Here is a 13,382-nt window from a genome sequence, read left to right as displayed (position 1 = left end):
AAAAAGTTACAAGACGAAAGTAGTTCATAAAGGGATTGTCTCATTTCTCTTTCCTCCTGAGCATCCACCATTTTGTGTTACAAAAAAGAACTTGAATCTTGAGTTCTCAGTAAAGAATTTCACAGTGAAGTGTGGCATATGGTGAGTGCATGAGTGTGTGTCGGAGGAGGGGATGGTGGCTCAATGGATTAGTCATTTGCCTTTCACCTCTGGAAGCAGAGTTTAAACTCAATCCTGACTAGAGTTGCACAGCATATTCCAGATGGCTAAAGAGGCCTTAATTAACATGAGTTCAGTGATGTCACCTCAGATCTAAGTGAATCGCATGCACCACTCATTTGGCATTTTGGCAGTGTCTGCTCACAAATGAAACGGAGATTAAAATCCTCTCTTAAGTCTTTGGAGAGAGCTGTCACTCGACATGGAAATCCACGCTACGGTGACTGGGAATGGAGTAAAAACAAACAAAAAAAAATTACCATTATAATTGTACTTACTTGGTTTTAATTCTAATTAATAAAACGTGGTAATACCAATATAGCTACAGATCCAAAGCTGGTGTAAATCAGCATCGCTCCACTGACATCAAACAATGGCAATACACTGATTTACACCAGCTGTGAATCTGGCTCAATGTAATGTTAAAATCATTTCAACATAGTGATCTTTTCCTTATCCTAGGCTTTAAACAAAGCAATACAAACCACAGCACAAAGAAACAACAATACTTCATTTTTGTCTGAGGATCTCAGTTCTTTCACAATATGTTTGCCTTCTCTGTGAGGTAGAAAATTGTTGTTATCCATATTTTACCAATTGAGAAACTGAGACACAAAGAGGTGGGTAAGGTTTTGCCTGCACTGGGGATTTTAGCCACCAGTGTAAATACACTGATGTAGCTCACATTGTGTGAGCCACTAGTGTAGATGTACTGAACGGCTTAAATTCATAAACATTTTACCTATTAGCAAGGGGTTTTTTTCCCAGCTCAAATAATGACTTATTTTTGGTGTAATATTATACACATAGGAAATGTATCTTCATGTATAGTTGGGTTTTTTAAAAATGTGTTTTTTCTTCCAACATCTCATCGATGGATAGTGAACTGCTTGGGCCCACTGAGATCTCCAGACCACCAGCTCATGTATTTGAAAGGCATCTGTTTATTTTTAAAATGCAAATGTAGCCTACCTCAAAGACTGACTTCAAGAAATGAACAATCTGAACAAGTCAAGAGGTTTCCAATCAGAAGCTGTGTTCCTCCGTTCTATCAGGCTGTGATCACTTGCTGTCAAAACCACTTAAACAATATCCTGGAATCTGAATGAAGTCCCCCCACAATTAAAATGAGCAGGATAATCCTGCAAGAATTATTCAGCCAAATCATTTTTCACACCGTTTAAAGTAATGATAAGGTCATTTACAAAAGAAATCACTGCCTTTGAAATGTTGACTTGTAGACAGAGGACTGCCTGGAGGAGGGCCATAGATAACAGTGAAGACTGGCCTCCTAACACCACCCTTGCAGTCTTTGGAACTGATTCCGATGAAGAGAAGGCCCAATAAGGTTAATACCCCTACTTTGATCTCTGTCAAAGCGTACCAGCAAGAATTAATTTACATTTCAGATGAAAAAGGTTGACAGCATGAAAAGGCATCTTGTTTCTGGTATGTGAATGTGCTGTAATAGATCGGGAATTCTGAAAGGAAGTTCTGAGGAAGCTAAAGGGATAAGCCGCACTGCTGCTTTTATTGGGAAGGAGATGAAAGGAAAACAAATTTCAATATGTGCTGTTCTGTAGAAACATGTAAGCCAAATGCTTCCAAAATTTCAAGGACTGCTTTATTTTGCTATATATATTTTAATTATATGGTTTTATAAATGCCTGACCAGCAAACGCAAGTACTGTATCTCTGTGATCTAAATTGCTCATTCTTTAAAATAATGTTAAAATGACCACATTTCTTTTTCTTGAAATGCTGTCCTTTATCTGTACTTACATTGTAAGCTCTTCAGTGTGGAGATTATGTCTATTTGCCTGTTCAGCACCACACACTTTTATGGTGGCATGGAAGTAACAATAGTAATAGACAGTCTATTTTAAAACCCAGATAATGGTCACACTTTGCAATTATTTGCTCAGCCTTGAAACACAGAAAGACTAATGTGCAGAGATAAACAAAAATGTTTAGAAAGAAGTTTCAATTAGAGAGTCCTAGATATAGATTTCCTAAGGCAGAGAGTCTCACACAAACTGAAGTTTGATTTTCTGAAATAAATGATTATGCACTATAAATTCTAAAGCTGTGCCAAAGATGGGAATAGCTGTAAAGCATGATTAACACAAAGGTGTGCTGTGTCACTCTGAACTCTGTAGTCCTAATGTACATCCATCCAATCTGATCAACACAATGATTTAATGGTTCTGTCTGGCCCTGATATGGGCATATGGTGTGTGCTACGGTGGGAGGAGTGCCAGGACCCTTCCACATTTGTCTGGGCTACGCAAGGACCAGGCTGTATAACAGTCTCTGCACTCAAGGGAGCTCTGTCTACTCCACTGGGTGCACAGTGTCACAAAGGTGACAGAATGGAACATGGCTCTGCTTCTGTCTGACCCTTATGTTCCCTGGAGGGAGTGGGAGTGCATAAACAGCACTCCATAAAGGGTTTAGCAATGGGCATACATATTCTGCATGCCCAGGACCTCTACATGGAATTCTGAGGCAGAATGCCTCCTAGCACTCTCCAGGGGCTGGTGCTGTACCACATTGCCTTCCTATGTGCTGTGCATACATGGGACAATCTAGTCCCAAATGACTACTTTAAGAACTGGTACTAGTGCAGACTGAAGGGTCACTTCTGACCTAGCCTCTCTTTCCCCGGTAGTGCACAGGCTGTTGGGTTAGCTGGGAAATTGAGGTGCAGGCTTTCCAAAAAGAGCATAACTGTCAAGAGTCAGTGTTTTGCAATACATCTAAAGATGGATTCCCTGTCTGAAGAACTGGTACTCTGTGTTAAAATGAGAATAATGGAAGATAACAGCACAGGGGAGGGGAACAAGTGGAGAATATGATTATCCAGTCACTTGATGTTTGTTGTAACTTGGAAAAACCTTCCCGTTCAACAGCTCCCAATTTCACTGAACATACAGCATATAACCCTAGAGCGAGGGACATGCTATTTTATGAACATACAAAATATTATGTATAAAGAGCCTCGCCCTAAGAGAAATGTACATTGCCTTTCTAATTCTACAGCCAGAATTATATTATTTTGCCTTCCTCTTGAAAGTCATAGTGATCCTGACTCTCAGGGAACAGGGTTGGGGAACGGAAGTTAGTTGTTGGATTTATAATGAAAATGGCTTGTCATTAACATTTTGGTTTTATGTTCAGAAGTGAGAGAACATTCAGCAGAAATCTTTTCTTTCAGTTTAACTATCATCTAAGCAAAACAGAACTCAGAGGTAACAGAAGTCACATAATTATGGTATAGGCAACGACTGGACTGAAATGTGGAGCACAGGTTTCTGTTGGTACATTGGGGGGAGGGATAGCTCAGTGGTTTGAGCATTGGCCTGCTAAACCCAGGGTTGTGAGTTCAATCCTTGAGGGGGCCACTTGGGAATCTGGGGCAAAATCAGTACTTGGTCCTGCTAGTGAAGGCAGGGGGCTGGACTCGATGACCTTTCAAGGTCCCTTCCAGTTCTAGGAGATGGGATATCTCCATCTGCTATGGCTCTTTTTAGATCCGTTACAGAACTCCTTCACCCTTGGTTGCAGGGAACAATGGCATGCACAGGTGTGGTACATCATCCCTAGTTTGCTTCATGTTGGCTGCATTTGAAACTATAGCCTCCCTGCTACTCAGTTCAGTAGGCTGGATCTTTTATTTTCAGTGCCATATGATCTCTTGCTCTCTACTAGAGACCTGCACCACCCTGCGGGCCTGTTCCTTCAATAATCTCTTTCAAGTTTATTCAAATTCATATTGATATGAGTGCATTGAAGCCTGGCAGGGAATCAGAGGCTTGGCCCAAACTGGAAAAATCAGCAGCAATTAAGAATAAAACCTGGCAAACTGCCAATATTAGGGCTAACCACAAAGCCAGAGAGATGGCATGTTCAGTGCCTATCATCCACACTTTAAGCAAATGATTCTAGTGCTTCACACTAACTCTACACATGGTTAATACACATTGACTCTCTGAGCCCAGATGAATCCCTAAGAACTCATTCAATGGCTTTTAATCAGTATGTTTTGCTTTCAAAAAGGTACTCACCATAAAAGCTCCAAAGTGCTAGAGTCCTGTCACTGGTGACATTTGCTATTGAAGAACACAGCATCAGAAGCAGTATTTTCTGATTGCTTTTGTTTGGGCTGTTTACATTTCTCTCAGCTAAAAATACTGACATGAAGTTATCCATAGCAAAATAGATATAGTCTGTGGAAATAATGTTTTAATTACCTGCTTGAATATGTATAGCAGCATCAGTTCTTCTGTTCCTTATTTCCTTGTACTTCCTGCGAGCTTCATATCCTCTCCAGGCTAAAAATACAAACCCATGTGTTGGGAATTACATTTATTTAAGGAAGTGTTATAGAGTCAGAGATGTGCCTAATCTTTCATCCTCCCTGCCATAACCACCCCCTCCCACTATCTCTTCCTCACCCACCCACAGTTGAACTCTGGGCTCATGACTGGAGCATAAGCATCTCCACAACTTCAAACGCATCTCCAGTCTTCCAAATTTTAATTGTCAACATGTGCTCTCTGATGTCACAAAGTCAAGCAAAGACTGTGAGGTGCAGAATCATTGGAGGTCAAAGTTCAATGCAAACAACTGCATCCCTCTAACACCCCGCCTCCCAAAAAATAAATCAATAGAGTGAAGCATGATAAACTACAAATAATCAACCTTCCCAGCCCATGGCAGAATTTATGTTATTTGGAATGCAGAGGTACATGCAAAAAGGAGAATGTAGCTATTGCATCTCTTCTGCGTGCTGCACATTAGTCGAGAGACACTGAACAATACTCTTCCTTTGTTTACAGGCATAGTCTATAATAGTAAAACATTTAAACAAAGACATTAGTGCTTACTAAACTGATAACTTAGAAATTAATCTGTAATGTTGGTATCAGTTAGCTGGAGGGGAAAAGTACCACATATTATTTTGATTTCACAGCAAACCATTGAGAAAATGAATAGATAATTTGCAGGCAATTTAAAATGCCAAGATTGTGCATGAAATAAGGAATATGAATGTTTACCTGACTGAATGGCGACAGCACTATTTTCTCTTCGCTCTTTGATTCTCTTATATCTCCTAGCTCCAAGCCACCCCTTGGTATAGGCCTGCATTACCACTACCCTGCCTATAACTTCTCGCAGGAACAAATTTAACTGTTCTATATGGTAATACTTTAGAAACACCTGAAATGGAACAACAGGTTCAGCATTACATGTAAGCAGTAGAATAAAGTCTTTTATGCTGCCTCTTCATTAGTATTATTTCAATCTATGTTACAGCATCATTGCTAGAAAAAGCTGCTAAATCTTATAGCTAGAATTTCAGAAACCATGTTGTAGAATATATGTTTTTAGTTTATTCCACTAATTACAATCACCCATTACAATGTAAGTCACACAATTATCCCATTACCCCCAAGTAAATCACCCATGACAGCTTGGTCAGAATGCTGCTTTTCTGTATCAGCAATGTTTAAATATAGCTTTTCAAGCTAGAGCTGATTTGTGGTAACATTTTCAATAATGGTCTCTTTCATTAATGTGGCAATTCACTGGAAATCCGGTGGGAGTCCTTAGGATAAACATTAGCACAAAGCGTTCCTCATGATAATGATAAGAGGGGAGGGGGTGAGTTTATAAATACAATATTGTATCCTAGTTCAGGGGCCAAATCCTAAGGGCCCTTATTCAGGAAACTCCCTTTGGCTTACTTCTAAGGAATGAGAAAGCAATTCAGGATTTGGCCCCATATTTTGCAAAATCAGTCACATCATTTTAAACCATGAACAAAGGCTGCTACTAAAATAGCCCAGAGCAGCTCATCTGAAAGGCAGGACAACTTCTAACACAACAAACCGATACTGGCCTAAAGTGGTTCACAGATAGCAAAGGCTAAATGGTGGCATTAAACCACAACCTGCAGTAGGGAGGATTGTGGAGGAGCCCCACACCATGGAGGCATCATGCCTCAGGTGCACCCAGGGGAGGTGCAGGTACTATGTCACCTTTGGGAGAGGGTTTTATGTGCATCTCTCCTTATGCAGGCTAGGGAGGAAAGGGGCAAGGCATTCCCTCGATCTAGGGAGGCTAGTATCTGCAGCACTAGCCTGGAGCAGCAGTCCGCGTGCAGGAGCAGGGGACATTCCTTGCATCCTCTCCCTTTCCCATCACATCCACACAATGCTGGGCAGAATGAGCCACGGCTTCATTAAACCACTCATTAGACATGCCTCGTTGCAGAGAGGACACCCCTGGAGAAAACCAGAAACGTGCCCTACCTTTGTTTTCCCAAGAACCCAATTGTCTAGTTTCGATTTCTCCAAAATAGCAATACAGCTTTCTCTGCTACCAAGAGGGGTCTGATGTGCCTTGAAAGCCAGGTAATAATACCTACAAACACCAAAGGACAAAGAAAGAGCAAGTTAATTGCTACATAAACACACTTTGAGTGCAACAGGGAATTATTATACTCCAGCTAAAGAAGTACTCTGAGTATTGTGGGCCAGATCCTCAGCCCTACTAAGTCCCCAGACCCCTTTCCACTAATAAGGTGGACAAAGGGGATTAAAATCCTAAGTGGGCAGCTGAGAATACACCTGACAAAGGGGAATCTTTGACCCAACACTGCCACCACCTATTCCATCCTTAGGTGCATGAGGAAAGGGCTGTGGCTGGAGTATGCTGCACTCTAGCAATCCCTGCCAGTGTAATGGTCCATAAGGAGATTTTATGAGGCAGTGCCATTTAGAACAGCCTAGACGCTGCACTAAGTTTTGCTTGTGAATGGAGCTATCAGGGTGATATCATTTAGCAGCTATGGAGAGCAGTGCTACATTCAGGAGAAAATAAAGAAGTGGATCTAGGTTATTACTAAGGTTAAAGTTGTAGGCTGGTTGGTCCCAGGATATTGGAGAGACTTCTGTTGGCAAAATAGACATGCTTTCAAGCTTTACAGAGCAGTTCTTCAGGTCTCAGGCCCTGAATGTTGTCAATCCCCAGAAGAGTGATGGGCTTTTGAGCTGTATTGGTGAAACCCAATCAAAACACCCCCAACATTTCCCAAAAGGTATCTGCTAGTTTGCAGCTCCACATCTATTTTCAACCTGGCCCACAGTATACAATTTATGTAGAGTTAAATAAGTTCTGTCATAAATAACACTGGATGTTCATGTGATTTATGCATACTGATAACTTAAGTTTGTTTTCATATTTCTTTAGAAAGATTATATCAGTTTCCCAATAATCCATGTATTTTTTATTGTGTGGGTTGGGTTGGGGCATATAAAAGTATAGAATAGTTTTCAGATCGTCTGCCTTTTTTGTAATTAATATCAAATATTCTTTCGACATCTAATAATCTTCTGCGCATTAATATATTACAGTTGGCATCCTAGTAATTTAGAAGCTACATCAGGGTCACATAGTGAAAAATTCTTGGTTATACAAGTTTTTGAGGTATTTAGCTTATGGACTTGACCATACAATTTAGTTACATTATAAATCCTATTACCATCTTATTTAGTTTCCTATACAACTTTGTATTTCAAACTGTTCATGGCTTACTTTCCGCTGCTATCCTTATGCAACAGTATATAGCTGAACTGTAAGTAAAAGCAATGCCACTTTTCAGTACCAAATGCTTTTCCTGAGTGCTATGTTGACTGCCTGCTATTTATAAAAGATGTTAATCTTGTAAAAAACAACTATGCACTTTATTAACTGAGTGCTGCTGGGAATTTATTTTTGTCTAAAGAGAGTGTTCTATCCATAGTCAGTCTTCTGATGGTTCATAAAAGCTTTGTTTAACTAAACCTGTACTTTTCTAAATTTGTCAAATGTTCTTACAAAGTACAGCCACTGGATGGAGGGCTCCATGAACTGGTTAAATAAGTTTCCTTTAGTGTCAAGTTTCCTGTTGGAAGCTACAACACTAAACTTTTTTGTTTATGGTATCAAATGTAAAAACAGAAGTGTCGCCACCATAGCATATGAAAGAGCTGCAACACTGGCAAGTCCTTTCTCATTGCTAAATGCTCTTGTGTAAGAACTTTTTTCCAGAAATGGTCCTGGAGTTTGAATAGTCCCAAAGTTTAAAGGTACTTCGATTTGGGTTCCAAAATTAAAATCCAGGTCTAGAATTGAGGTCTAGATTTTGGATCACCCCTGAAGTTCAGTGTTTGAGACCAATTCTAGTTTTTCTCTTTTTCTGTTAGTAGATATCCAGTCTCCATCTGGTTCCTGCCTCTTTTGTTATATTGTAACCCATGCACCTTCTGGGTGTGGTGTTCTGTCCCTTCTAGTCAGGAGTGAAAGTAACTTAAGGGACTTACCAGTATGCAGGGCAGCCGGGGTCCTGAGCAAGGTAGGGGCGGGGCCTCAACCAGAAGGGGCGGGGCCTCAGGCAGAAGGGGCAGGTCTGGGGCCACACTCCCCCAGCCAGCCGTTCAGCACAGCCCAGCAGCAATTAAAGGGCCCAGGACTCCCGGCTGCCGCCAGCGCTACCCCAGGGCTCTAGCAGTGATTTAAAGGACTGGAGCCCCAGGCCCTTTAAATCGCCATTGGAGCCCTGGGGCTCCCGGCCACCGCTGCTTCCCCTGCGCTCCAGCAGTGATTTAAGGGGCCTGGGGCTCTGACTGCTAGTGCGGTAGTGGCCAGAGCCCCGGGCCCTTTAAATCACCACCGGAGCCCCAGGGCTCCCGGCTGCTGCCGGTACGGTCGGCTGTATACCAGCTCTTACCGGTACACCGGACTGGACCAGCTTACTTTCACCTCTCCCTCTAGGGGGGGAATGGTGGGAGGAGGCAGGGAGAGAGAGAGAAGATCACACTGTTGTAGGCATCTATTTAATCTGCCTTCATGTACTAAGGCTCACTCCCTGTTGGAACACAGGATTTGTCAAATGAGATCATACAATCAGTTCATCTAATCTAACATCTTGGTTCTGGCAATGGCCAGTACCTGATGCTTTAGAAGAAAGTGAAACACCCACTTGAGTCACTGTTCAACTGTGCAATCTTGTACATGGTGGAAGAGGGAGGGCAAATGTGGCTCAATTGAGATACGCACCAAAACATCTGGAGGCTATCCAGAGCAGCTGAAATTCTGAGAATTTCTAGTTATTGGGCCTAATTCTGACCTCAGTTTTACATGAGTAAATCCACAGTAACTCTACAAAAATCACATACAAGATGGAGTCACTCAGGATTTACTCAAGTACAACTGAGGTCAGAATTAGGCCTATATGGTTTCTAGCAATTATGTAGGGACAAAATTAGAAAGACCAAGGCACAAGACGAGATCAAACTAGCTAGGGACATAAAGAGAAACAAGAAAACATTCTACATATTAGAAGCAAAAGAAAGACCAAGGACAGAGTAGGCCTGTTATTGTCTTTCCCCCCTCATTGAGTAACAGAAAATGTAGAAATGGCAGAGGTGCTTAATGACTTCTTTGTTTTGTTTTTCACCAAGAAGGTTGGTGGTGATTGGACGTCTAACATAGTGAATACAAGTAAAAATGAGGTAGGATCAGAGTCTAAAATAGGAAAAGAACAAGTCAAAAATTACTTAGACAAGTTAGATGTCTTCAAATCACGAGGGCCTGATGAAATGCATCCTAGAATACTCAAGGAGCTGACTGAGGAGATATCTGAGCCATTAGCAATTATCTTTGAAAAGTCATGGAAGATGGGAGAGATTCCAGAAGACTGGAAAAGGGCAAATATAGTGCCCATCTATAAAAAGGGAAATAAAGACAACCCAGGGATTTACAGACCAGTCAGCTTAACTTCTGTACCCGGAAAAATAATGGAGTAAATAATTAAGTAATCAATTTGCAAACACCTTGAAGATAATGAGGTGATAAGTAACAGTCAGCATGGATTTGTCAAGAACAAATCATGTCAAACCAACCTGATAGCTCTCTTTGACAGGGTAACAAGCATTATGTATAGGAGGGAAGCGGTAGATGTGATATATCTTGACTTTAGTAAAGCTTTTGATACTGTCTCGCATGACCTTCTGATAAACAAACTAGGGAAATACAACCTAGATGGAACTACTATAAGGTGGGTGCATAACTGGTTGGAAAATCATTCCCAGAAAGTAGTTATCAGTAGTTCACAGTCATGCTGGAAGTGCATAACGAGTGGGGTCCCACAGAGATTGGTTCTGGATCCAGTTCGGTTCAACATCTTCATGCGGGGTTGCAAGTGGTTTGGAGGATAGGATTAAAATTCAAAATGATTTGGACAAACTGGAAAAATGGTCTGAAGTAAATAGGATGAAATTCAATAAGGACAAATGCAAAGTACTCCACTTAGGAGGAACAATCAGTTGCACACATATAAAATAGGAAATGACTGCCTAGGAAGGAGTACTGCAGAAAGGGATCTGGGGGTCATAGTGGATCACAAGCTAAATATGAATTGATAGTGTAATGCTGTTGCAAAAAAAGTGAACACCATTCTGGGATATATTAGCAGGAGTGTTGTAAGCAAGACACAAGAAATAATTCTTCCTCTCTATGTTGTGCTGATTAGGCCTCAACTGGAGTATTGTGTCCAGTTCTGGGTGCCACATTTTAGGAAAGTTGTGGACAAATTGGAGAAAGTCCAGAGAAGAGCAACAAACATTATTAAAGGTATAGAAAAGGTGACCTATGAGGGAAGATTGAAAAAATTGGGTTTTAGTCTGAAGAAGAGAAGACTGAGAGGGGACATGATAACCGTTTTTAAGTACATAAAAGATTGTTAGAAGGAGGAGGGAGAAAAATTGTTCTTCTTAAATTCTGAGGATAGGACAAGAAGCAATGGGCTTAAATTGCAGCAAGGACGGTTTAGGTTGGGCATTAGGAAAAACTTCCTAATTGTCAGAGTGGTTAAGCATTGGAATAAATTGCCTAGGGAGGTTGTGGAATCTCCATCATTGGGGATTTTTAAGAGCAGGTTGGACAAACACCTGTCAGGGATGGTCTAGACCAGGGGTCGGCAACGTTCGGCATGTGGCTCGCCAAGGTAAGCATCCTAGCGGGCCGGGCCAGTTTATTTACCTGCTGACACGGCAGGTTCGGCCGATTGCGGCCCCCCACTGGCCGCAGTTCACCATGCCAGGCCAATGGAGGCGGCGGGAAGTGGCGCGGGCCGAGGGATGTGCTGGCCACGGCTTCCCACCACCCCCATTGGCCCGGGACAGTGAACCGCGGCCAGTGGGGGCCGCGATCGGCCGAACCTGCCGCGTCAGCAGGTAAATAAACTGGCCCGGCCCGCTAGGATGCTTACCCTGGCGAGCCGCGTGCCGAACGTTGTCAACCCCTGGTCTAGATAATACTTATTCCTACCTTGAGTGCAGGGGACTGGACTAGATGATCTCTCTAGGTCCCTTCCAGTTCTATATTTCTATGAGTCTATGATAATAATTAGTTAAAATAAAATAGGAAATAAACTGCAGTGCTGAGTTTCCAGTAACAAACCTTTGGCTGCTAATTTTGATGCAAGTCTGTTGTCTAAATATTTTTAAGTAAAAACATTTGAACTTAGATGCAACCTGGTGCAAAAAGGAATATTTTATTTTCTAAATTTGCCTGTTCCCATTTGCAAAATTCCTGTGTATTGTATGTATTCAGTTATTTAGCACCTAAAAATACTTGACTAGTCACATTTGTAAGAGCAGCAAGACTGCAAGCTAAAGAGAAGGCAATCCCTCTTCAGAAGGTTTTATACAGATACACTTTGAATGGCGTTAATGATAATTATATTTATATAGCCTTTTTGAACCAAATGGTTCCTACATTGCTTTACAAGCTATGCTGCCTGATGTGCAAACACATATATTTATAATATTCCCAAACAATATGTTAAAATGGAGTTAAGATTAAGTAATTTAGTAATTTAGGGTAAAACAACATTACAAAGAAGTTGTATTTATCCCAAAATCAGACATTATAAACCTGGGAAATTTAGAGTTAACCTTAAACGTAAAAGAAATCCAATCACACTAAGGTATGTAAATGCCGTGGAGTGGCACCGTCCAGTAACCCTATGACTATGATTGAGGAATTTGAGTGTTTGTTGTCCCACATTAGATTAAACTGACCTTTAAATAAACATTTGACGTTTTCTTTTGGCCCCCTCATATGATAAACTGCATTTATCATCTACCTATAACTACTAGGTCTGTACTCCGCCCTCTAGCCTATCTCAGAAAGGTCCATTTCTAACACTCCAGACCTCTGAGCAGCTGCATAGAGCTGCCATTTCAAACAACCAAAGAAATGATTAACCCTTTCCCTCCCACGATCAAATCTCTGCCCCAAAGTACACTGGTATGAAGTGCAGAATGGACAATGTTCAGTGAAAGTTTTCAGGTCCAGTATCTCAACCCATTACGAGGTGATCCCTAGCTATGAGGGGAGATTCCCAACTTTCCAACAGGACACAATGTTTGTTCTTAGCCCTGGTAGGTCCTGAGATATTGGACCTTCAAATCATGGCATTTTTGTGCATGTAAAAAACTATAATTTTCAGAGATTTCTAAGTTGTATTGGCTATGATTTTTCTCTCATTCTGATGCCTGTACAGTTGAACACCTGGTTCTAAGGGACTCTGGCTTTACCGGTGGAAAATGTGGAAAAATGTACCAGCAAAAATATTTTTAAGACTTTTTAAAAATCCCTCTACAAGATCGCTAAAACAGTTCTTCTGTAAAGGATGTGGCAAACAGGGTTTGTCTACCCTTCAACCTGGGGTGTGGTTCACAGGTCAAAGAGAGACACTCACACTAGCTGTCATTAAGCCAGTGTACTACAAAAAGAGTGTAGCTGGAGTGGCGCAAGCGGTGGAATGAGCTAACTGCCCTGAGTATGTGTGCCTAGGGTCTCAGACAGATACAGATTCGGGGCAGCTGGACCTTCCCGCAGCTCACTCTGCCTGCAGCTACCCTCTATTGTTAGCAAGCTAGCTTGGTGAGAACTAACACAAGTGTATCTCCTCAGCCTGGGAAACACCCCTTTCCCCCAGCTCTAGGTGTAGACATACCCACGCAGATTACATGCATGTGTGGTGTGGTGTAACAGTTTCAGTGGTGCTCATTTGGGATGCCCTACATAACTCATGAGTGACTCTGTAC

The 13,382-nt window shown here is 41.6% G+C and overlaps 1 protein-coding gene across 1 annotated transcript in view; it reads right to left on the bottom strand.

The window, feature by feature from the left end:
* MYO3B (myosin IIIB) overlaps positions 1-13,382 on the bottom strand; it is a 285,486-nt gene that overhangs the window by 101,792 nt on the left and 170,312 nt on the right. Inside the window, exons 25-27 of the mRNA XM_024114809.3 lie at positions 6,537-6,648; positions 5,280-5,442; positions 4,473-4,553 (exon numbers count right to left, since the gene is read on the bottom strand). Of these exons, the coding sequence (XP_023970577.3) occupies positions 4,473-4,553; positions 5,280-5,442; positions 6,537-6,648 (356 nt within the window). The remainder of the gene's footprint in view (positions 1-4,472; positions 4,554-5,279; positions 5,443-6,536; positions 6,649-13,382) is intronic.

This window comes from Chrysemys picta, chromosome 11 (genome assembly GCF_011386835.1).
Source record: "Chrysemys picta bellii isolate R12L10 chromosome 11, ASM1138683v2, whole genome shotgun sequence".
Taxonomy (NCBI): domain Eukaryota; kingdom Metazoa; phylum Chordata; order Testudines; family Emydidae; genus Chrysemys; species Chrysemys picta.
This window is presented reverse-complemented; position numbering and strand designations above follow the sequence as displayed.